This window comes from Lichenostomus cassidix, chromosome 5, assembly GCF_008360975.1.
Source record: "Lichenostomus cassidix isolate B80296 chromosome 5, HeHo_3.0, whole genome shotgun sequence".
NCBI classification, from domain to species: domain Eukaryota; kingdom Metazoa; phylum Chordata; class Aves; order Passeriformes; family Meliphagidae; genus Lichenostomus; species Lichenostomus cassidix.
Window position 1 is genome coordinate 39,195,101 of NC_139486.1, and position 26,421 is coordinate 39,221,521.

A 26,421-nucleotide genomic window follows, 5' to 3' on the forward strand; every position below is an offset into this window, starting at 1 on the left:
CTGTCTGGTTTTCATCCTGTGCTGTGTTCTATTTTTCCTTAACATAGGATGACAAGCATGTGTTACAAACTGAAATAAGCAAAGTAGAATATTCTAATTAAGTTGTGAATATGTAGTTCAAGACATCCTAAATAGAGTTGCATCTGCCCATGTAGGAAAATTATACTTGGTCTTCTCAGTACTGATGAATGGTATACCATTTGCCTTCTCTGTTTCAGACTTCTAAAACAAATCAGTTACAATTAGCCAATTAATACTTCACAGGACTAGAAAAGGCTCAGGAATTCCAAATGTATCATACCAATGAAAATTAAATTCTTAAAATATATCACTGCTGCCTAACGTACTGACCAGTTATTGGGGCAGGGGGAAAGTAGGGAATGTTGTTTTATGTTCAGGGAGATATAAGTGGCCAAGCTGAAGAAACTGGCAAAGTGAGAATGTTCAGTATATCCAGAGTTTCTGAGCAAGATATCTCAGAGTACTGGGTTAGCTTCAATCTTTGCTGATCAGTATTTCATGCGTAAAGCCTGGGTAATAACTGGGACAGGAAATTTCTATTTCTCATGGTCTTGTATCTCGCTGCTGTTCAGCTGATGTTAATATTTGAAATACTCCCAAAAAAGAAGATATGAACACTATATTTGGAAGAAATTAATCTCACCAACCTGTGCTTTTTTTCTCTTCCTTCTTTATGCGTTTGAGGCGTTTCAGCATCCCACGCAAATCTGTGATACCATACTGAAAAGCAATTTTCTCGTATTCCGTAGGAGGAGCTTTCCTCAGGATATCCCAGACATCAACATCAGATTGTGATTCAGATTTTCCTTCACCTCTGCAGAAAGGGATTAAAATCTCTGAGTGCTGCTATTAAAAGTATTTTAAAAAAGCTATAGAATTTGCAGCAACATATTGCTTTGATGAAGCCATTTCTTAAAAAAAATTAACAGTCTAAAATAATGAAATAAAACTGGTGGCTAGTTTTACTTTTATTTATGTATATAGTGATTAAAATTCAATTCTGTCCAGAAGGGTTTATTTCTAACAACCAAAATGAATAAATTTTAACTTCCTTTAATGATGGGTAATAGGAACATAAGGACACTTATTTTCTTGTCGTAGTCAACGCACAAAACATGGAACATGGCAAAGCAAGGAACTGAATTGGTATGCTGGTAGTTGATTTATACAAATAAGAAACATATACTTTTCTACTCAGAACATTTTTTATCTTCCATAAAAGCCTTAATAATCTGTGATTCTTTTTATCTGTTGTAAAGAAAACTGTTGTCTGTTGTAATCTATAAAACATAAAGAGACTGGTGAGTAGTGGCAAACAAGACAGTATTTACATTGGTCTACTTATTTTACAGTTTAACCAAAGAACGAGTGTTTATGGAAGAATTAATGTTTGCTTTAGTAAAATTAAGGGAAAATTTGGCTATCTGGCTTTGGGATAGGTTTCTGGCATTTTATCTGCCATCATATTTTTTATTTAAAAGACCATAAGTAGGAAAAGAAATTGACATAACCTTACCGATTTGTAGTGCGCAAGAAGCTGCTGTACTCCAGAAAAAGGCAGAGAACCGTTTGGAAAAACACACAGCATCCCAATGGGCAAGAAAAAGGGCATCATGTGTTAATACAAATGGCCATGAATGTCATCTTCACCCTTAGCAGAACGTGTCTGTGCTTCAGTAAGAGGGAGATGAAGGAACTCATGCAAATGCTCTGAAAGAGGCTTAAGGAAAATGCTGATCCATATTGCAATCAAACTCACTCCCGCACTTTGTACAGTTCCACTGTGGGATTTGTATCATAAGCTCAGGCACTTCTGTTTGTTTCTAGTTATGGCTGACCACCTTCCAGGGAAATAAATAACTCTACTTCGCCCTGTCATCATGGCATTTTTGCCTGTCATAGTCTAAATTTTGGTAAATAGAGAAATTATGGAAGAAGTAATTTACTGAAAATTTTTTATGAGGAGGAACTTCCTGTGACTGTTGTTTCTGATTATCACTAGGACCAAGCAGATTCCAGTGCAGCAGAACACACCCTTTTAATGAAGTCATATTCTGTGGCCATAAACCCCAAAAAGAAGACAAGTTATGCAACAGGTGATGCAGAGAAAAAAGAAATGTTACTGGGTGTATTTCCATTTTTTTCATGAAAATAACAGTACAGCTAGTCTCTTAGAATTAGTACTACTGTAGTCTGTCCAGACAGCAGATATAACCAAACATTTCTGCTACTCCTTTTATTGCAAAAAAAAAGTTTGTGTTTAATGGGAGCACTGAATTTATTAAAGTGCTGCAGTCCAAGCTTGGAATTTCCAGCAACCTTGTAGCTCTTGAATAGAAAGGAAGCAAGAGAAGAGGATTTCAGCTCAGTGAGACTGAGCTGAAATACGGTATGCAATATCTCATATCTTTGAAGTGGTTTAGCACTCACTAAGCCCCAAGCCCTCACCAGCACTCACTGAATTGATAGGAGTAGCTGAAGTTTGGAGTGCCCACGATAAGGGCAGCAGACTGGGTGTTTGCTTTGCCATAACAGTGTATCAGCATCACCCAGAAATTTTACCAGGATTCCTCTTCTATAAACCTGTCTTTTATTTTGAGACTGCTACAACTGGTTTGTAGTTTTGCTTAGCAGGAGATAGGAAAACTGAACTGATTTGCCACATAGATCAAGATTTTTTTTTTTAACAGAAGTATTTCTTGGGCTTGTTGCCCTGATCATATCAAGGAGTGACTTTCAAATATTTCTAATTGTGTGTAAATTAAAATAGATATAGAAGCATTAAATACTAACTACTATATAAAACACAGGGCATATAATATTTCTAATATATGTTTAATTCTTTGTACTAGTACAATTAAACTTCTGTGGAGAAACTGTATCTTAAAAAATATAATAGGAAATAAGAAAGACTTAAGAAAATAAAATACTATTATCTTCCTTAAGACATTATGTAAATATTGGTAGTTTCTCTGTCTATCTGCCTACTTATAGGCTTGTCTGTTTATATGCACTCTATATCTGAAAGTCTACAGGTAGGATTATTCATGGAGTTTTCAAAAATGTTTTGTGTGAGTTATTTTTAAGTATATAATGAGAAAAATCTTCCAATTTCAAAGGAGTTCCACAGTCTAATATCCCTCACTATTGAGAAGACTTCCCTTGTTTTTGCTTTAGCTTTTCCATTACTCAGTGTCATCCCATTGTTTTATCTGTCAGTACTGTTCTGGTGTATGCAATATAAGAAATTTGAACATAAGAATATAGTCTCTTCCTTGGAAATACTAATATTTTTTAATCAAAAGAAAAAGCTTGTGAGTTGCATGCAAAATGGAACTAAAAGCTAAAGGTTGTAATTTCTGTTTAACTGAGTTCTGAAAAAGAAAAGGTAAAATGTGTTTGCCTTTGAGCAAAGTTTTCCCCATCCCTGTACTCCTTTTCACTATTTTGCATTTGTTAAAACATTCTCTTTGATCCCAGAAAGACACAGAGTCTGCATAGAGAGGCTGTACTCCTCCTCTACCAACAGGAGCTAAGCAGTGTATGAAAAGTAATAGAGCACTTGGACTCATGAGATTTCTCCCACTCTTATGTTATTCTCCCTGATGTTGGGGATCCTTATTCACAGAGATCACCTCATAGGTTAACTATGCACTTGGGGGCATCAAGATGCAGCTTAGTGAACCTGCTGTAAATGGAATATGCAGCTGATATGTTTTAAACATATGTGGAGGGGTTAAAAATAGTTTTGTACATCCCAGAAATGGTTCCTTCCTATCCAGTTACTGTCAACTGATTGGACCCTGTCAGCTGTCACCTCCTTCAAGGTCTCTGCTCACTATCCCATTTAATAGTTCTGTGACAGCTGTTCCCTTCCTCTTCCCAATGACCTCTCCTTGGCCCATGACATCTGTATGTCAACACCAGTTAATTAAATTACAGTGATAGGAGATACAGTGTTAAATGAAGCTCTTTATTATAGTGGGAATGATCATTACCTGTGGATTGAGGGACACTTGTAAAATGGTGTAATAAAGCAGAAGTGGTAAAAGAATAATCCTTGATTCTGTTTGAGTTTGCATAGCTCTTGAACGTTCCCCAGCATGCAATCCCTTTTCCTGTTCTGTTTTAATGAAGAACCATTTCATTCATTATGAGATTTTATGCCTATCGGTTCTCATAAGAGTGGTCTTCAATCTGACGTGTGCAAAGGCTGAAGAATCCACAAACTACATCCGAAGTGGCTGTGAAAAATAACTAGGAGCAGTGAATTTATATTCTTAAATTCACTACACAGAGATTTTAAAGTCAAGAAATGGCAGAAACACTGTTAAAATGCAGTGAAATTTATAAGCTTCTTATAATGAATTACCTTTCTAGTCTAACAAATATTGAATATTTAAATCCATAAATTTAACATTTCAGTAAATACTAGAGATTTTTACTGCCTTCTAGAGTTTGATCATTGCTCAAAACTAATTATGAGAGTAAAAAGGAAAGGCATAAGGAGAGGGGCGCATAGTACTCAGCACCTCATTCCAGTAAGAGACTCTGTATGAAATTATGCAAATATTTTCATGTTGGTTTTCATTTATTTAAAATTTTATTAAAAATATAAGTAATTCCTTTATGCCTTACATTTTCTATGGAAACCTAAATTCTATTTACTTAACAATTTACTGAACAACTTGGGTTCATGCTGAAACAAGAAACTTAGATATCAATGTCAGCTATACAAAGTTTGATAGGTGTCTCTCTTGTCTCATCTGTCTGTCCCCCCCTTAAGTGTTCTGCTTGTGGTATTACTGCAAACCCAGAATTCACCTACAGAAAGATGCACTGCATATATTTTAACACAGGGTTTTGTATTCTGTGTGACCTTTTTCGCCCTACTGAAATTTGGGTGAGTTAACCTGAGGCTACTGTGGCTTTATTGCCTTCTTCGTATGTCATTGTCATCAAATAAATTGATCCTGTACTCTGTGAGGATAAACCACATTTTATAAATAGCAATACCAACACCTGAGCAGAGACTGAACACAGATTCATAACGACACTCATCCAAGCAGCTGATTGTGAAAACTTAAACTAAATAAGTTTAGATTTGCAAAACATGAATCTAAGTGACAAGTTTTTATAGTAACTTCAAGTGCTGGAAAGAGAGAGTGAGTGGCCAGGGTCAGTGAATAGAAAGACACAAACAAATCTTCATAATCTATTTGATAGGCATCAGCAACAATATTATGCAAATGATTTTTCTGATTCTAAATACTATGACAACAGGAATATAAAGCAGCAGGTTATTGGGAAAATCTGGAAATTCAAGGAAATTTTAGAATTGGTTATATGAAAGAAAGTGATGGTAAAAACTAAATGGCATTCAGAGAAAGACATTGATTATAATTGAATGGCCTTAACTTTAACCTTAAAACTATTTTAAAAAATTTGTCTGAGAAATTAGCAGTTGATAATTTTCTTTCACACCATGCAATTTTTATCATGTTCTACATGTAAAGAAGACAGAGATACATGCAATATTTCAAACCAAATGGTTTTTATATTCAGGGTGACCCATGCATTTATAATAAAATAAAATAGAAAGCTTACTCTCTGTTGGCAACAGCGGAATCCAAAACATTCAGATTAAGAGTTTGGTAAAAAGAGAAAGGCATAAATAAGCAGGTTATGAAAACAGATATATTAAGGAAATATGAGAACTAGAGAAGAAATTCCAGCCAAAAAAAAAAGTGAAAGTAAAAGAAAGAAATGAGAATTAAAGTTGGAAGAGTAAAAAATATTTATCTCATATTTGTGCAACATAGAATATCTATATAAAATATATAGGTATTTTATATAGTTGAACAGTGTAATAGTAACATTTAGGTATCTAATAAAAAAGCTTGTCCTCCCAGGTCTCTGATGCAAAGTATTGTGGACAGAAAATTCTTAGTAAGGCAGCGTTATAAATAGGTATTTTAATCTTTTTTCTTCCTTTGTTTTTTTTTTTTTGTTGTTTGTTTTTTGTGTGGGTTATTTTGTGTGTTTGTTTTTGGTTTTCTTCTTATGAAAAGGGCTGCTGAAAACATGTAATTACCTGAGTCCAGGCCTTTTCTACCTTGGAAAAATATTTTTTTGTTGTTGTTTTTTTCCTCCTGTATAAACCTAGCAGAAATGCAGCAAATGCTATGTATTTCAGCCACAATTACCTGTCATACTTTTTCCATTTAGAGCTGCTTAGGGAAATGACAATGATTCTGAATTTATGAAACTTTCACTTATTCCAGTTCTAGTGTTTCAGAGTTGTTCAACAGAAGCTGATTGCTTTATTTCTCCAAGTCTATGGATTTTTACTCACCTTTTTTTCAGTAGGGAGCTAAAATTAAACTCTGCCCCATCGTCATGTCCCTCGGTACTGTACAGTAATGGAAAACCATAATTAGTTTCAGAGGGAAATGGGAATAGCTTTTGAGCATGTAACACTATATAGATGACATATTTTTGTAGGGGAGTAGTAGATATGTTTATAATGAATTAGAATATGCATTGACATGGAAGGTGACTTAAGTAGGCTCTGTGTTCATATTAATTTGCATATAGGTTTAAAAAATGCATGTAATGAACTTGTACTTTTTCTGTAGTGATTGTGCATGAAATTGTACAGGGTATTCATTTGGTCACCATATGGATTTGGAATGTATTCATTATCATGAAGGTGTTGCAGGAGCTTCCCTCTTTCCTCCAGTTTTCAAGAGTGTGGATGTTGTTTACAGCTGGGGCAGTAATTAATTAGGCTTTTTGTGGAATGCCTTACAATTGAAAAGCACTTTTTTATGCTTAGTATTATTCCAGCTGTAATTGTTTCTTAAGGCTCTTCGTGATACCAGAAATCATTACACTGAAAAAAAAATGTGTCACATCTTTGGTGCTTGGGGGAGTTGAGGGAGGAATTCTGTGATCTGGCTTTCATCCTGAGATGACGTTAAATGTGCACTTGTTCAACAAGCATCATGCCAAGCAATGTTGTGATGAGTTGGTTTGTGGGAACAAGAACCACCAGGCAGGAGCTTTTTGGTGTGTAGTTCTGCCTGTTACCTACAGTGAACTCAGATGGAATGCACAATGTTATTTTTGGTGCTCTGAATCCACTGTGTTTTAGCTGTGCTTCTGAACATTTGGAGTACTGACCTACTCTGAAAACAGCATAAAATCACTACAATAGCTTCTTTAGATTTAATTCCTAAAATATCACTTCAGGGTTTTGTTATAAAAAGTTTTTGGAATTACACTGGATTTCATGACTACTGATAATTCCACTTAGGAAAAAGAAAGAGAAAGGTCTTCTTTGCATTCAGACAGAGTTTAGAAAGCCCAAATGTATTTTCCTCATCACAGCCAGTCTACTATCATCAATGGTCAGCTGCTCCTTAACATCTCTGTTATCTTGAGTTTTCTGTGCAGTTATACTAGTGGTACTTGTGGACCACAATGCTGCCCCTGGCAATGCACAGTGCAGGAAAACTCAGTATTGCAGGAACAAATATTTCTAAAAGTAAGAAAACAGTCTCAACAGATAAATGATGATAAATGAGTACTGTTTAAAAAATTAAAAATTAAACAGAAACATCAAATTTCTTGCACTGCTTGACAATATAAGGTTAAATAACAATTTAGAGCCTGTGTAATTTGAAATATGTTGTCAGAAGAGATATTTTCTTTAAGGAAATACTGTTTTTACTTCTGTGATCACTTTCAGAATAGTACAGTACTGAAAAGGATAATTTCCTGGGTATAAGGCTCAAATGGAGAAATGTATCTTTGGCCTTTCTTTCATAGGATTTGGCATGTTTGCGGGCATAAAACATACATAAATATCACTAGTATAATCCCAAATTTGGGAATGGTTTCCTGTGAACAAATATTTAGTAAATCAGATTTACAGCTGGGAAAATAACTATCCACCTTGTTGCCTCACAAATGGTAGTTAAATCAAATTTCAGGAAAGACCAGCAGTCAAGGTTTAGCTTTTCTGAAAAATAAGGCTCTAATAATTGCTTTAACATGCATGAAGTTGTCTAAACTCTGAGCTCTGCTTTTTGCTACAGTAGAAAACATTAGGACCAAAAGGCACAGAGGGACAAAATTAATGATAATATGATAAGGAATGAGCCTGGAAACAACAGATTTTCATATATATTTGTGTTGGTACATTTCTGTGAGCAGCAGCAATTTTAGTCAGAATGTGCTCAGTAGAGAGGAAAACATGTAAAACAGAGAGGGCAGACATGCAGATAATTTAAAGTTACTTTTTTTCTTCTAACAATGGTGAGAAGATGCCACTTGCCAAACACATGCGTTTTCTGTAGATGAATCTGCCTCTCACTGAACTACCAAACTACTCTTTTCTTTTTTTATCAGTTTTATCTATCCTTTTATATTCTTGTGTTTTATCTTTTTTGTTTTTTTTCATTTGTCTTACATTACTTCTTATTTGTATGTATTAATCTTATATAAATACTACACATTAAAAAACAATGATTTATTTGGAATTTAAGCTGCAGCTTAATTCTGTAGGCTTTTTTTTCTCCTTTTCCTAAACAGAGAGAGACAGTTCATTGTAAGACTTAAATCTGTCTGCTGACACAGAGAGTGACTACCTGAGAAAGGCTGAAGTCATCCGTCTCCCCCCTCCTGCTAGGCTCCTGAGTGAGGGTATCAAAGACAAAGCTTCAGATTTAAACAATTCAGTTCAAAATCTGGCTTCATTCTTACAGAAGAAACTGACAATCTGAACAGCCTGAAGCTGCTCATGCTGCACTCACTTTGAACTGATTCTAAATTCTTTTAATTGTGCCAACAAGCAGAAAAGCTCTTGCAGGCTGCTTTCACTGCAGTGAAATAGCACAATGCAGTTATGCATGGAGTGTCCTCTGTCTCACAGGCATCACAGTGAGGCTGGTCAGCTACCTACAGATGGACCTAACTGTCCATTCTGCAAGCCTTATTCAGTTCTTTGTGATAAATGTTAAAAGAACCCAACTCATATAAAAATAGGATTTATAGGGAAATACTCAAAGAATTGCCACAGATGATTTGTGCCACAGATAGAGAAACAGGTGTTGGAATATTCTTGGTCTAGTAACTTGGCAAAAATATATAAAAACTGTACCAAAACCTTATTTACTGTTAAATGAAGGAAGAAGAAAGCACATATTAATAATGTCTAGCTAAAAAAAAAAAGCCCAAAACAACCCTAAGCAATTTTGTGAACCTTACTAATAGAAGGGAACATTATTCCATTAAGAGTTACATCAGAGTGTTAAAGATGGGGCAGGACGACCTTTTCAACACCAGTCTTTAATGTCTAAGACTACACATACCTGAGTTTTCACACTGACACTCACAATGTCATTGTCTTCATTACATTAATATAGGTGTAGAACATGAAAACAGATGCAATCAAAATGCTTGCAGAAATGTTATCAGGGATATGCTGCTTATAGAGCTCACGCCAAACTCCACTCTCCTTGTTTGGCAGATGTTTGCACTAAGGCAAATGTAGTTCCTCAACCCAGACAAAATCAAATCCAACATCACACCATATTTTTTCCATCCCTACTGGCCTATAAAGAACTGGAGTGTTCTTTACAGGTCTGGAAAAAAGGTGCTGAAGTTCTTGTTACAATTGCACATATTATTGATTGCCTAAATGAAGACAAGCGTGATTATTACGATGGTACAAAATCCAAACTCTCTTAGGTGATTTCCAGGAGTTGCATAGTATTTTAATAGTAGAAATATTTTCTTAGTAGACACATGTACCTTTGTACAACAGCTTTGCTGGTGGCTGGTTTTGCCTGGGGAAGGTAATGACTTCCACATGGATGTATAACCTGACCTACATAGGTTTCTGGTGTGCATACTCACGTGCGTCGGAAAGCAGCTCGAATATCCAAGTCTCCACTTACAGGTGCTTCTGATGTGACAAAAAGTAATAAAGAAGAATGGGAGAGCAAGTCAAAGTAATGCAAAAATATGGTGCTATTTCTAAACTTTTCCTTTGCAGACATTTTAAAAATAAATTCTTATATTGTAGATTAGGATTAATTGCATATTGGAAGATTAAAGCATCATCTTTAAACATGTAGCCTTCACTAGTTAGCTTTCAACATCTTATAATTTATTTCTATCTCATGTTTCTTAATAACCTGGAGCCTGATGAACTGTCTTATCTCTTGCCTGTCAATTCTCCTGCTGCAAAATTTAAATTTCAATAGTGTCTTCACAGAGTATTTAAATCCTAATGAGAATATGACTGGACATCAATTGAATACTATTTTTAATATTAAATTATAATCTTCCCTCTGAAAGCAATGATAAATTCCTGTAACTGTGTAGAGAGATACAGGAACTCAATCGAGGATGTTGTATAGAGAGAACTGTATTACTCTATTGGTATAAATTGGTGTACTGCTGCTAGTGGGAGAAGAACTGTTCTCAGTTATTGCTCCTAATTCTTATGAGTCCTACAGCCAGCTAGTGAAACTTCAAAAATTAACATTGCTGATCAAATAACTTAATAAACTTTTATCTTTGCGTTAGGTTCACTGGTAGCTGGACACAAGTTAATGTTGCAGCCCCTTCAACAGAATTGCTGAAACAGGAAATGGTCCAAACATTCAGCTCTTTCAGGTGGTCCATGCTTATACTGTTTTACTCAAACTCTTCTACACAAGGGGGAAGTTGATGTTAAAATTTACTTGCTTTTCAATTTTTACAAAGTTTTCAGTACAGCACTTGTGAGGGAGGCACCATGCATTAGGTAAAATGAGTGATCTGATCTTAAAGCAATTTTATCTCACAAGGTCCTTCTATGTGAGTTGAATTTATCAGGAAGGAAGGAAAAAGGAATTGACAATAGTGTCACACATCTAAATCTTTTCTTTCAAATAGCCATTTTTAGTACTAAAATTTTGCCAAAATAAGAATGAACTTATCTTCTATTCTAGTGGAATTAAATATCATGAAAGAATGAGTCTGAAACCAGAATAAAGCCAGAGAAAAGGTGGGCAGATCTGTATATTTTTGTATGCTTTCTATAAGACCATCACAGTCCTAACTAGAGTGATGACCAAGATACATTTCTAATGATCTGTGTCTCTGTCAACCCATCCTATTCTCCTCTGTGGGCCTCTCTAGGTGTACTTTAGATCTTCAGGTCTATGCTAGAGATCTGTGCTTATGTAGTAACCACGATGTACCAGAAAGGATTGTTGGTGGGCAGGAAAAAAAAGGCAGGAAGAAAAAAAATAGATGGTGGGAATTCATCTTACCGTTGACTGTCAGGTTGAAATTAGAGCTATCAAATTTGTCCTTGGTAGACACCTCACATCTGTACCCTCCTGCAAAAGTCATGTTTGCTTCTATGATTTCCATTTCAAAGGTGTACACCTAGAACAGACACCAATAATAGAATTAATAAGTTAGAAAATGAAATGGTGAAACACAGAGAGAGGATACATGGGGAGAAATAGACAAGATATGAACTAGGTCTTTTTGTCCTTTCAGAAGTAAGAACCTCCTGAGTGTCCAACTCATTACTGTAAAAAAAAAATTACCTGTAACCCCCTAATCAGTAGGAACAGCTAAAAGGTATTATCAGTGCAGGTATTCCTGAGGATACAAAGTTATATTAGCAAACGATGCAAGTACAGACACTAATGTACAAACAATAACTGCTGTACATTGGAAACAGGAATAAAGCTTTCATGAAGCAGTTATAACCTCTCCCCAGAATGTATACAGCACTTGCCAAAGTTCAGCAAAAGGAGTGGCTAATGTGAGCACGTCTGTCCAGTTCCATCCAGGAGAGGGTAGTAGTGGCTCATATACCACAGAGGATACAAAGTCATGGTACAGACTCCTGTATTTCTGCTCATGTATCTTTGAACAAATTTGTGGGAGGAAATGGGTCTTGCTCAGCTGCTTAAAGCAGTCTAGACAACACAAATGAGCAATAAATTCCAACATTAACAGCAAAATGATTGATCTTTTAAGACCAAGATAGACCACACTTAAACAGCTGTCTGATTCTTTGTTTTTTTCTTAAATATACCAAGTATCTATTTCTTGAGAGGGAGATGAAGGGAATCCTGCGGTAAATAGTGATGAACTACTCCCTCAGTCCTCCAGACATTTTCTCATTTCGTCATAGATGAAGTATGCAAGAGTCCATATGCAGAGCTTGTCTCTTTTCTGCGTGGTCAAAACCTAGACTTCTATGCATAAGTATAGCCTTGTGTGTTGCTTTGTGTACCTTAATATCAAAACATTCCTATTGTAATTTATATTTTCCTCAGATTAAAAAAATCATACCTAGAAGACTGAGAGCCCTATTCTGCCAACTGTACCTTGGTATTTCGATCATAATTGTCATGTAGCTGGAGATGTTTCCCCACTTTGCTTCCCAGGTCCATCCACTTTCCTTTGAACCATTTCACTGATGGCTTCTTCAGCAGGCTCTCACCTGCCACTTTGGCGGTGAATGTGATGCTTCCACCTTGCAAAAGGAGTAGGTTACAATAAAATTATGAATAATGTTTAATTTATCTGTTACATCACTGTTGTCACCTTGTACCTGGAGAGCTAAATAGTAATGTAACAGGTACAGTTTACAAACTTCACTTGACTGACATTTTATACTCACCAACAGTAACTTCTCCATCCTGGGGTCGTGCCAAAAAGAGCCCAATGGGGTCCACAGGTTCTTCTGGTTTTGTCTCAGCAGATGAACCTGAAATAAGCATCATAATCACTATTTAGAACATTTTGTATCAAGCTATATAGTGAATTAGTTAATTTAAAAATATTTAGATAGGTTTCTTCTGCCTCTGAGATTCCTTATTCTTTATCATCTACTGTCTCTATCTCACTTACTCTAAGGAGTCCCTGTGTATGTTCTTCCTTACTTGTTCTAAACCAGACTTGATGAGAATGTTCATTCTGTATTACCTTCTGTGTTTTGGCTGCTTTCTGCTGGTGGAGCAGGTGATTCTGAGGCAGCTGGGGCTGGAGCAGCTTCTGCAGGACTGACTGCCTCACTCTTTTCTGGAAATGAATGTAAGCCAAGATTAGAGAAAGTCATATTTCCTCTTCCTTTTTGAAGAAATTTTGTGAAAGAACAGCCTTTAATATATGATAGGAAAAGCAGAGAAATTAGCTGTGGTTTCCTAGAGCTTAGAGGATGTGCTAGAAGCAGAAGGGGCCTACTGAAGTTGGATGATGAGTCCTTTTCTTTTGCTGAGCTCAAAAAGAACTGATGCCGTAGATAGAATATAAATTCTATAGTCTTGATGTGTAGAAACTTGTCAGGTGATGAATAATGTTATTATTTGTTGCAAACATCAATGATCTAAACAGAAAAGTAATGAAAAAAAAATGATGTAATTATTATCTTTGTAAAGAATTTGCTTGTTCATGAGATTTTGTGTAATGATGCTGTTGGAATTCAAAGTCTATTGATGTATGCAGCTTGGAAAAAGCTCTAGACACTGCTAGTAAACAATATGGATAAAGTATTTTAAAAATCCATCTGTAATTTCCTCCCCTGGCTTATGGAAGTGTGTGTCCTCTTAATTAAACCATGACCTCAGAGACAAATTCAGGCAAATGTACTTGGCACAATGGAGAAGACAGAATTGTTAGAAAATGGAGTAGGAGTGAGCAACTGGAGCAGATGGAGGGAGGTAGAATTTCTTGAAATAGATCAGTTGCAGCAAGATATTTTTTCCCTGTAGGTAGTGGAGCCACTTCCAAATAATAATGGGCAATCCAGTTACTCCAGAACATTGCATACTCTGCTTCACTCTACTCTGTAGCATTATTAGCAGGTTACCTGTCCCTAGCAGGCTCTACATGGAACTAACCTGAAAGACAATGAGGGAGCTGTAACTAGTGCAATATGGATCAGTTTGCTTTCGAGATGAGATTGTCAGCAGGACCATATTTCTATATGCTCTGACAGCTGTCAAATAGTCCTAATGAATACTAGGCTTTCCCCTTACTCATAATGTGTCATGTGCTGTCTTTGCATATGGAACAGGTTATCCTGAATCCTGTTAAATATTCACCAGTATCTTAGCTGACCAGAAAATCTCACAGGGTCTCATCATGCTGCTAGAACAAACAGTGACAACCAAGAAGAGGAGGTGATATAAACAACCTGAGTTCGAGGCTTTCCACCAAATTAAAAAGCAAAAAGTAAAATATCAGAAGTGGTAGATGGGTACCATTTTGGAGGGAAAAGGGTATCTGGAAGGACAAAATGTTTCAAACAAAGAGTAATTTCATCTATCCTAAGCATCTTCAGATAATTTTTCATGAGAAAATTCCATGGAATTTGACTCTTTATATTTATTATGAGGAAGAGCCTGGGGAAGTTCTTGAACTTCCCATCAAACTAGTCTTTTAATGTATACAGAGGTAGTAATAATAGGTCATACACAAATAATGCAAAGGTTACTCTTTGTATTCAAGCCCCTCTTGAAATATGCATTTTTGTTAATAGGTAATTTTGAGGCAATTTTGGGGAATGTTTGAGCTTCTAGAAACATTACAGCATAACTAGTAAATATTTTGTCAGTTGTTACAATTTTGTATTTAAATGAAATAATTTTTAAAAATTCCTGTCCTAAGATCAGGCATCTTAGTTTAGGTCAGGGTTAGGGTTAAATTAGCTGTGCTTTGCTTTTCAGTATTTAAGTGTAAGAGCTTGATGGAAGTCTAAAGGTTTACATTGACATTTCCCCTGTGATCTCCACTCTGTGAATTTCTGACACCTGGAAAGTGTTTTAGCCACAGGAAATGTATTTCTCAGCTTAATATGAATTAGTAGCTTCAAATAATTGGGCAAAACAGTACTTCTGGTAGAGAAATTTTACAATGTTAAAATAGGGTAATTTCTGTGGGCTTTATTCATGAAGATTGCATGTGGGACTGGAAATACTGATGAAATCAGGATTGCTTAGGAAATGCTGTACCTGGTTCCTTGACCTTGAGTTCAAATTTGACCTTGGAACTTCCAGCTATTACAGCATATGTCACATCATCTTCTTTTCCTACATTTTTGATTGTCAGTGAATGCTTGTTTCCTTCTGTCTTGATGACATATTTTTCACTTTCAGTAATTTCTGTGCCAGCTCGCTGCCATTTCACCTTGATGCCAGATTTTTCTGTCTCTGCTTCAAACACAGCTGTGTTTCCGGCTGTCACCTCTGTTGTCTTTGGCTTCTTGGTAAATGCAGAAACTAAAAAAAGAGAGAGGGCTCAGAAAAATCTGTTTTGCAATTGCGGCATATCTGGTGTAGTCAGCTGTTGTGGCTGCAGCAGCTGTCTCCTTTCTCTCCCATCTGCCCATGCAAGATATAAATTACAACACTTTCCACAGAGAAGTTGTGGAATTGTTATTGAGTTTTTCAAGTTCTGTGTCTGACTGAGATGTCATGTCTTCTTCATATTGTCATGAAAAAAAGTGGAATGGATAGCAAAGTCACCTCACATTGTGTCTTCCACTTTCTTTCTCCCCAAAATGAGCTCTGATTTTTTCATAAGTGAATGTTTTGGTCTATGACAAGATGGCATAGTATATATTCTTACATATCAAGCTGTCTACATTAATTTGCCATGCACTTTTATTTAGAAATATTCATTTTGTCCTAACAGCTGTTTAATGTGGTTGTTACAGAGGATCAGGATCTGTTCCCCAACAACACTACAGCTTCTACAGTAACCTGTGCCCTAATATACCACAATGAATTAATGGTTCATCTTTAGTCCTTCTAAATGGTTCATCTTTAGTCCTTGACTGATCAAGGCTTTAGTGGAAAAGGATTCACATTCCTATGATGACCCTTTTAATTTCATCCCAGCTAAAATAATATCAACCATTGTTTGCATTTAGAAGTTCACTTCAGCATTAAGAGTTGAAGTACTTGCAAGGTGGATTAAAGTATTTCCTCAATGTGTTGAGAAACACTTAGGAAGCGTGTAATGAGAATTAATGAAATTATTGGTATGTAGGGTGAACAAGTATAAATCAAATGATGTTTTACTTCATGTGTAATCAAAGTAGCACATCAGACAGGAAATTGTAAGCAAGCAATGTATCATGATTTTGACCTATGAGTATCTTACTCTCTCTAAAGATTAGACTTTAATAAGGTAACTTATTTTACTAATTTCTTTACCCTGATTTATTTATTTATAGTTCTTAATCATTATTTTGGATCAAGTTTTTAATTTTATGCTCATGTTTTTGTCTTAATAAAACCAGTTATCTTTTTGCTAACTGCCATGAGCTATGTTCATGTGTAAAAATACCAGCAATTAACATTCTGATTCATGCACTGCATGTATTTTTGTGCATCAGTCTGCCATCTTTCTGTTGACTCACCCCTGTATAGCTGTTTTTATAAAATGCTAATAATTTCATCACATCTAATTTTATCAGTCACCTCTGTGGCAAATTGTCTATGGCTTTCCTACTGTGGCAGCAACAAGAACTCTTCCAAACACGACAATGGTTATAATTAAATTTGAACTTTTGATTCTGCTTAATAAAACTGAAAGGAACACAGCACGAAAATGTTTTAAGAGAAAAAGTTTATATTCATGTTCAAACAGGTGCTTTAGTTCATGTAAATTGTATATTATTAATAATACCATCTGCTCATTTTAGAAAAATGTCTATTCCTGTAGCATGTCATCAGACTGCATAGATTTGTTGACCTTAATGGAATTACATCTGTAAAAATTTCATATGGTGGCCTTTGGTCTTTAGTCGTAATACAAGTCATGCTTCTTGCATTGCTTTGCAAAGGATTCAAAACTCCTTAAGCATCAAAAGTGTGAACTACAAATAGTTTTAGAAGTTAGTAAATATGGAAATACTGAATTTTGCTTTTCTTTGTTATATAAAAACTTAAGTTACATTTTTTCAATTTCTTTCCCCCTCCTTTTATATATCTGATGAAAAAACTATATTAGTTTTCAATGAGCCTGTAAAAGCCTTGATTGACTTCCTGTTTTATTCTTCTGCATGCCTTCCTTCCCCGTTGAAACTGTGAAATTTCCTCTGGGACTGGAATGTTCCTGCATGCTTACAACTGAGACTTTTTTCTAATCTGGTGCAATAGTTCTTAAAAATTATAATGCTTTGTAGACCTACAGAGTGCTGCCTGCTATCAGTTGCACACCTGTTGGTACAGTATTGCCCTTCCCTAAACATCGCAGCAGGGTATACATTGATGCAGTGTATCCCCAATAATGGCAGGAGAGCTCATGTACACAGCAGGTCACACATCCAGGATTCCAAAGACATGTAAAGGTGGCCAGGCTGCTGCACGATGGGGAGACTGGTCAGATCTGGAACTCACTCCACTATTGACTCCTGGCTCCTTTGCCTATGATTCTACAGACATGTTTATAGTTTCTGAGTGCTATTATCATCACTCTTCTGTTTAAGCACAAAAGAATCTATAAATATATTAATTACTTAACAGCAAAGTAATTTGTAAAGGTTCCAGCCTACAATGGCAGGGTTTCATGACATGCATACTTGGAAGTAACTCTGATCTGCTGCACACCCTGTAAAGTGATTAGGTTTCTTACATTTGCTTTAGATGACTCAACAAGAGCAAAATTGTTGGCGAGAACACAGTGAGAAATCTCCACCACTACACAACATTTCTGGCTTTAGGAAATCTAAACACATATGTAGAAGTTTATAAATAAGTCTCCTTGTATTCCCTCCCCCCTTTCCTGCCAAAAGACTCACTTTAGTTCCAACTTAAAATGATGGTGAATATTTCTGGTAAAGCACAAAATTGGAAAAGCCCAAAATCTCCCATGAGAGCAAAGGCCTGCAAGAACAGCTGTTGTGTACCCACTTTTCACAGGTAAAGGAGACTCGGGTTTTCATGGAATCTTTTCCCTGTACTCGAGATTCAGTCAGTGGGGGGCAGTGTCCAAAGTGGCTTCTCTCTATCCAGCTATATTCCCTTTCATCTTTCGCTGCTCTATTTACAAAGGAAAACTAAAGATGAGGGTCTGGAGATTTTACAGGAAATCACTTTGCTGCAGAAGAGAGATCACTGAACAAGCATGTCAAGAGAATACCATAATTTTCCCTTTTGGGGAAAAATGCGCTATATTATTCATTATTCCCCGCCCCTTAATGGTGGTCGCTACTTAAAGTAACATGTAAATCCATGTTGACCAGAAGTTTTCTTTTTCTCATACAGTTACACCAATCTAATTCAGCTCTTTCCTCGTCGGGAATAATCCTAAACACTACCATTCAAAACTTCTTGTCTTCCTGAGAACTGCACTTTTGCCTGCTTTTATCAGGAACACATTCCCCATCTGGCAATCTCTGTCACATCAGCATTTGGCTTCTACCCAGGTATACCTCTCTGAGTTCCAGATATCCATCCCACACGCTAAACACTCTTGAATATGACCACCACAATGAGGCTGTGGAAAACCCAATGACTGTGACACCTCTTGTGTGATGTTGTGGAGTGTCTTGCAGCTCTTGTGCCTGTCAGGCACTGGCAGATCTCAGGCACTGTCCTGTGTTTATCCAGACTCCAGCTGAACATGCAGTTAGGAGCCACAGGGCTGGGGCACCTGATGACCAAGTAGCCCATGCCTTCTGCTGCCCACTTGGTTAACCCTCTGATTCCTGATAAATTCTGACCCAGCCTGCACAGGGGAGAGAAAACTGACATTAGTACCAGCATGCTAAGGCAATTCTGGGAAGAGAGCAGAGACCCCTGTGAGTTACCAGTGCTGATGAAGACAGGAACGATTGAAGGCGCTCTGTGTGTGTGTGTGTTTTGTGGGGATGGAATTGGTGTTGCTATGGGTATTTAACACAGGGGCAGAAAAGGGATGTGAAGCTAATAAAAGAAAATGAGCCTAGGGCTACTTTGTACTAACCCATTTTCAACACTTCACTGCTCATATCCCAGGCCTTTCTAGTCACTTCTAGCTTCCATAATGCAAACACACTCACATAATTTCTGAGTAACGTAAACCAGCAAATTTTACCCCAAGCAGAAGAGGAAACAGCTGTATGTGGTCTGCAGTTATCTTGCAGAAACTTTTCGGTGGTTAATGCTGCAGCTACCAGAACCTGCATCCTCTAAAACTCTTGAGACACCTGAAATCAGCCATGAAACTATGTATATTATGTGACTTACAGCTTACTTGGTCAGTAATAAAAACCTTTGTTTGCAGGTCTGTGATCAGATTGCATTTTGATAATTTATTAGTAGGTCTTTCAATCAGGAGGATGAAGAAAAATAAAATACATTTGCTTTGAGCCAAATTAAACTAGAATGAAATAATTTAAGTTCCAAAACTGTTTTTCTGTATAGCCACCTAAATAAAATAACAAAACTAATATTCTGCCTTCATTCTCCTGAAGATTTATTAAATCTTCATATTAGCATTTTCATGCTTTCTACTTTGTTTTCTGACCTGCTTTGAAGCAATGTCCTTCTAACATCCATCATCAAACAAGTTTACTATTATGCTTCAAATCTTTTTCATACTCTCCTATGTGAAAACCAAGAAATGGCTAAGCTACTACCAAGGTTGCTATCTATAGTACTAATAATTGTTTCCTTTACTCTCTTGTTGAGCTACCTATCTATTTACTGGGCTTTTATTTTGTGAGTGTTTTAAGGCAGAGACTGTTTTTTCTGTTGTCTTTGTACAGCATTAAATGGTTAGTAGGCAGCTAGTAAGTACTGTTGTATCTCTAATAAGATTAAAATCAATATTAGAAGCTAGAAGAGCAATTCTTATTTCATTATTGTCAGAAAAAGTGGAGGTAAGGTGTATATTAAGATAATGTTCAAATTACCAAAATAATTTCATTTTCTAGCAACATTCCCTAAATAATCTTGTGTTAAGAATCACAAGAATTAGCTGAAAACCTATTCCCAAAAAAAAAGGAATTTCAACGTATGTGTGAAGTACGTGAAATGAAAGTGAGGAAGCAGTGGGGATTCACAAGAGTGATTTTCACTAGATAGAGTGGTAGAGGAGAATGAGTGTTAGATGACATTTTCAAATTATATTTCTGCCTTTCTGAAATAAAACCTGTTAAAGGTATAAATGCTTGAGGAGAATCTAATGTATCTGGTTGAATGCAGATGCTAGAAACCACAGCAGTAATTTGTAATGAGTGAAATTAGACAAAATAGTCACAGGTTTCTCTCACAAAGCTGAGTTATCTTACTGCACATTCTGTGTATTTGGTGTTAAAATATGTATTGGTCATTATATTTAATTGATATTACAAAAGGAGTATTAGCTTTTGGAATTCTTTAATTTGTTAAGATTTCATGTTGAAAATTGATCTTTGCTTGCACTTGGCATCCAGTTTTCCTTCTATACCATTTGTTCTTCCATTGAGTTAAAAGCCAAACTGAGGATAAGCAGACTTCAGTAACAGAGCTTGTAAATTCCTTTCTGAGGAACTATATAAAGATGCTGCACATTCCTTGGTCAGGACCTAAGTGGCTTCTTGCAATTACAAGCTTAATCATTCCATGATCCAAAAGCTATTGAACAACTCAATCTTATCATTCCTTGCCTACTTCAGCAGCTGAGATTGCAAATTCCTGCAACATGAGCAACAGGCAAGGAATAGTTTCACTAATCAGTCACCTCTCTCTCTATGCATCCATCATACTTTCTGTGGAATGGGGATAGTAATTGTTCATCTTGGTTTGAATCTGAAGTTACAAAAGACAAAACTGCATCTGTATGAATTTAGGGTTTTTCCTGCATTCCTGTGGTGCATAGAACTTTGTTGCAGTACTTTGTTGTGCTAGGTGCTTGCAAATGTAAAAGAATGATATTCAAACTAAAATTCTGCAGTTTACTCTTCATTATGCAACATTATTATTATGGAAGCCTCTGTGTACTTACAAGTTATTTGCAAATACTTGGTGAAATTTCCTGATCTGAACTGCAAAATCTAGACTGCTCAATCTATAAAATATGTGAATAAAAGTTGACTGATTTTCAGAGAAGGTGGGCAAACTTCTTTTCCAGTGACAATAATGCACACATTTCCCATTAAGTCCCACTTACTTACTAAATTTGATGTTTAAAAAGTCAAGTATTACCTCTTTAGGTCACAAAACATTCTTAGGGAAATGGTTCGGGTTTTTTAACCTTTCTGAATTTTCAGAACAATAAAAAATGATCAAAATTTTCCAGACAGGGAGCCTTTGAACAAAGATTAACTATTACACGGTTAAATCAAAGGGAGAAGAACAAAGTTTCTGCAACAGAATCCTGCAAAAAGTGGTGCTTTTCAAAGTTTGATTGCTTTACATTAAACTCTCACAGGTCTTCTATATCCCATTGCTCTTGTGGATGGTATGGATTTTCTGGAGTGCTAAGACAGTTCTTTTGGCATTCTTGAAATAAGTGGGGGAGTGCCTTTTCCTGAAGTATTTCAGTTGGGCAGTTTAAAGTGGAAGAATGTCAGTTTGAAAATCTACTTCACCACAGCATTTTAAGTTTAATGGTTTATTCAATTTTTGTTGTTGTTGTTATTGCTGTTTTGTTGGTTTTTTGGGTGCTTTGGTTTTTGTTGTTTTAACATGTTGAAAGGCCTGTTAAAACAGCAGATTTATGCAGACTATCTCTGATCATTCTCTGACATGAAGAATTTTCTTTTACCTATACACCAGATGCACAAATTTCAGTAATACATACAACAGACTTCATTGGGTTCTTCAGTAATCTAACTCTATGGTGTGTGGAAGGCAGGAATTGTGATTTATCCAAGTATGAATTCCCCAATGGTTATTCAGCCCTCCTGAGATGGTGCTCAACATTATCCCATCTTGAAATGGCTTGAACTATATAAACAACATGAAATAGAAAACCAAAGGGATTAGTGTCTCCTGGGAGACTGAGAAGATCCTCTCTGAAGTTACGGGGCATGTGACTGCTTCTGTCTCAGTCATTGTGGGTAATAAGAGCTTTTCCTCCCCCTGCTGTGATAATCCCAGTGTTTGGTCTGGTTTGTTCATAAGAACTGTGTAGGACTAGTGATGTTAGACACCTGTTAGATCTCTCTAGAGAAATAAGTCGGAATAGCATTTCTCCTCACCATTAGCCAGCAAAAGTGGGCATCTTCGTAAACAGAGACATTGCCTCTTTTCCACAGAGAATGAAAATATTAATTTAAAGGCAGTTAACAGTTAGAAATCATAAGTCACAATGCCAAGGTGATCACGTTGTCAAATTTTCCCACTCTGTTTTGTTTTTTGCCTGCATTCACAACCATTACACATTTCAATGAAACTTAAAAATCATGTGATGTTAGAAACAGAGTATGAGTAAGAATTTTGTTTTTTGGGGGGTGATTAATGAACTTTTATAGCTTATATTTTCAAGGCTTTGTCTACAATTACAAGATCTAATGTGTGTTTTTATATTCAAATCTACTTTTATCAGAAACTGCAGCCTTATGGCTATGACATTATATTTGTAATAAAATGGAAGGACTGGTGGCACCACTGTTGCTTTGGGGTTATCATGCAGAGGGAACATAAATAACCTTGTTGGCATTAACCATGCTTTAGTGCTCTGCAGTTGGTAATGGGAGAGCCTCTGGGTGTGTAACGGGTCTGCCTCTGGCAGTGGCTGATCCCAAATATTTTGGTTGAATGAAGGTTCTTCTTAACAAGTTCTTCTTTAGTTACGGTGACCACAGGAGATTTCTCATTGACCAAACTGAGAGGAGGCTGATGGCTGCTAAGGCCTTTGCAAAGCACAAAGGCCATTGTTAATAAGTCTCCACAGCTGTTACTGGCTAACTCTGGAAACTGCACTTTATTAAACACATGTGCACCCTGTACTGTACTTTCAGGTAGTGGTATGCCCTGGCATCAATGAAGTGAGTGCTCCAAAGTGTAGAATCCCAGATTTAATACAAGTTTCTCCAGCCCTGGGTACTGAATATGTTCCCACTTGACAAACAATCATAAGTTTAGCTTTTGTCAATTTTTTTTCCCAAACTTACTTGTGGACACAAAGCATTACTGAGGCATCTTCCTCTGCAGGTGTACTGAAGCTAAACCTTTTTTCCCAGGCTCTCTTCCTCCTCACAACACCAGATCCATTGCACCTTGCACCCCATCCTAGGCCTCCCCTATGTGGGCAGCATCTGAGTGATTCCTTGTTTGAAGATTTTAAATTAAAACTTCTGTAAATCTGAAGTATTTTCCTGGGATTTTTCTCTGTGGCTCTGTGACCTTGGATTTCTGAAAAGGGCTAGTTATTTTCTGGCTTAAGGAGAAGGGATGCAGGAGGGTGAGGGAAAGGAAATTGCATATATTCTTCACAATACAGTGTTGTCTGTTTCTCTAGAATTCTTTGTCAGTGGTTGAAAAAACTAGGAAGAATAAGCTCTGAACCAGATACTGTTTGCTTTCATTTTCACAGAGAGTTCACTAACAATAAATACCATTACATTTTGCCAATAATACTTCAACAAATTGTCAGGGGAAAAAAACCCCAAACCCCAAATAAAAGTAGGAGAGGTTTATTCTATTTATCTGTCCAAGAGAGAGACTACAAGCTTTTTTTTTTTTCCCAGAGTCCTAAAGGTGACTAGGAAAGGAAATGAGAAATGAAAAATATCTGAGAATTAAACACATTTCACCTCTATTTTTTTCTCATCCAGAGTCTCTTGAGAAAATTCTGTGGCTGAGGGTTATCAAACCAATTAGTGATTTCTCTGCAAGATCACTCAATATCGCTTACATTTATAACTTGATAAAATAAAATTTCTTTTTCCTGTCAATTTTTTTTCCCACTGAGGCATCTCATTTCTGTAGAATCCATAATCTACTCACATTTTTCCTGTCAAGCTGTTCTTAGTTTTGTCTGTCAGCTATGATCCTTACCTGTTTTCTTCCCAGGCTCTGGCATCTTCACTTTGTTTCTGATGGAGCTCCCAGTTATGTCTGGAAAGCAGGGTATGAGTTAAACAGGAATGTGTCTGCAGGGCTTTTGAGACCCCCTAAAGAGCTACTCGATGGAACCCCCCATCCTGCTCCTCCCCCTTGATCCCCCACTGTTGTCAACTCCAACCCTTATCAGCAGCAGGGCACACTTGACAGGCTACATCAGCTGGGATAAATATAGCCAAGTTCCAGGAGGCAGAGAGCTCCAGCCACCCAAGGCTGGCTACCACTGATCTGTTGGTATAAACCAGAGCACAATGTGATGTTGCACATGCGTACAGCGCATTTTCTAGCTCCAGGCACGTATTGCACTAAGAATTCCAACATTGCCATGTTTATAGCACATTCAGCAAACTAGAGCTGATAGTTACATCTCCTGTAAGCTGGTTCCTACTTACTCTAAGTGTGTATTTGCTTAAATTCCTACTACTTATTTCAGTTTTTGTTATTTTTATAATTGGGTCAGAGCTGAACAGCCCCTTAGAATCTGTTTTTCTTGTTTCTTTTTTTAGCTCTTCTACTGAAGACTTTATTTGTGGAACTAACTGTGAACCTTAAGGAAAGAAAAATTTTTTCTTGCAGAGAAACTTACACATTACTGACATTTGCAGTCACAAGTAGAAAGCATGACACTACTTAAATAGTTTCAGTCCTCCCTCCCCATCCACCCACTTGATCCACAGCATACATTTCTTGATAACTAACAAGGTTTTTTTTTTCTTCTATTAAATATCATGTTAAAAATAGTTCCAGTGTTCTGTTTTATACCTCTAGAAGTTTCAATTTTGCTTAATCATATAGAAAAGATCTGGGGGAAAATCTCACTAGAAAATTATTCTTGTATGGCCATTTCATGCTCTAATCAGTGTTTCTTATTTATTCATACATTTAGCATATGCCAAAACAGTAATGGTGGACAATTATTCTTTTATTGACTTGATGGTATATCCATTTTGAGTGTTCAGCTTTACCAGAAAAACTCTGTAGGCCAAACAACATATTTTAGCCACCACTAGTATTAAAAAAAGAAAAAAAGGAAAAAAAAAGAAAAAGGTTTAAATTATTTTTCAGCCCTCACATACAGGGCAATTCCACCACTACACTTCCCTGGTCTGTCTTTCCTACACAGCATGCAGCCCTTCATGACAACGTTCCAGTCGTGGAGCTATCCCACTCTGTCTCCATAACTGCAATGGGTTCAATGCCTTGTGACTGTATGGAGATTTCTAGTTCCTGCTGTTTGTTCCCCATACTGCATTTTACTACACCTGTGTTGGTGTGCAGGCATTTAATGGGAGTATTTAATGGTGACAATATCCCAGAGGGGGTGCAGAGGGATACCCCATAGTCCTGTCTAGTGGTTGTGGTTTTTGTTGCTTGTGCTTGATCAAGGTATTCCCTCTCAAGCCGTCTTTTGCCTCTAGGCTGTTTCTCTGATCTTCTGATTTTTTTTTTTACAGTTAGAACCACAGGCCTTTATCCATTAACTAAGATGGATAAAGGTAATTTTAGAAATGAACCCATTTGTATGAATTTGAAGGAAATGCATATTTATGTACAAACTGTTTAAAATGCAGACTTGAGTATTTATCATACACACCAAGCCTGTATTAGTTCACTGAGAGTGAACAGCAGGAGGTGCTTCAAAGCAGGAACTGGGAACCTTGGAATAATTAAACATAGGCTAATGCATGCCTAACACAGAATTCATTTTGAATTCCAATAGATATTAAGTACATCTTAGATATTTTTTCCAATGCCTAATATGAATTTACCTAAATACTAATTTCTCTCTAAAATGACATTATACTTCATGGAATCAATAGCAGTAATTCCAATAGGGGTGATTCCACTGTCAAAATGCACATATTAAAAATAGGAATTCTATTATTGATTCTGAATTTCCAGCTTTTGTTTTAACGTCCTCTTGTTCTGGGAGAACAGAAATTGCTATTCAGTGTCTGAATGCTGTTTTTCTTTGCTTTCATTGCAGTATCTCAATTTTTTAGGACAAAAAATACAGTTGTGTATCTTACAGTTGTACAGTAAAACACTTTTAACCCTGACATTACATACAGAAGCTTTTTTATTTATTTGCCATTTTCTTATTGTCAGGTTTTGTCTTTAAAGTTGTCAGGCATGTGCCTGACCATGACATGTCTGAAGGAGGTCACTGCCATCACTTTGACAGCCATGGAAAGGTCTTGCAAATGGGGAGTTCATCCTGCCATCACATGGTTTGCAGGATAATGATGTTTTTATGTTTCTCTGGAAATCTGTGGGATAATCTAAACTGTGTTGCCATTCAAAGGAGATGCAGTCAGTCATTAGATTGAATTTT

At 36.5% G+C, this 26,421-nt stretch overlaps 1 protein-coding gene across 1 annotated transcript in view; it reads right to left on the reverse strand.

Annotated features, from left to right (window-relative positions):
* The window catches only part of MYBPC3 (myosin binding protein C3), a 62,877-nt gene extending 38,701 nt beyond the window's left edge, over nucleotides 1–24,176 (reverse strand). The window contains exons 1-11 of the mRNA XM_085062590.1: nucleotides 24,021–24,176; nucleotides 15,057–15,323; nucleotides 13,030–13,125; nucleotides 12,725–12,811; nucleotides 12,429–12,577; nucleotides 11,352–11,469; nucleotides 9,946–9,994; nucleotides 8,676–8,720; nucleotides 6,377–6,433; nucleotides 1,538–1,561; nucleotides 669–835 (exon numbers count right to left, since the gene is read on the reverse strand). Of these exons, the coding sequence (XP_084918716.1) occupies nucleotides 669–835; nucleotides 1,538–1,561; nucleotides 6,377–6,433; nucleotides 8,676–8,720; nucleotides 9,946–9,994; nucleotides 11,352–11,469; nucleotides 12,429–12,577; nucleotides 12,725–12,811; nucleotides 13,030–13,125; nucleotides 15,057–15,323; nucleotides 24,021–24,045 (1,084 nt within the window). The 5' untranslated portion in view covers nucleotides 24,046–24,176. The remainder of the gene's footprint in view (nucleotides 1–668; nucleotides 836–1,537; nucleotides 1,562–6,376; nucleotides 6,434–8,675; nucleotides 8,721–9,945; nucleotides 9,995–11,351; nucleotides 11,470–12,428; nucleotides 12,578–12,724; nucleotides 12,812–13,029; nucleotides 13,126–15,056; nucleotides 15,324–24,020) is intronic.
* Nucleotides 24,177–26,421: the final 2,245 nt, after the last annotated feature.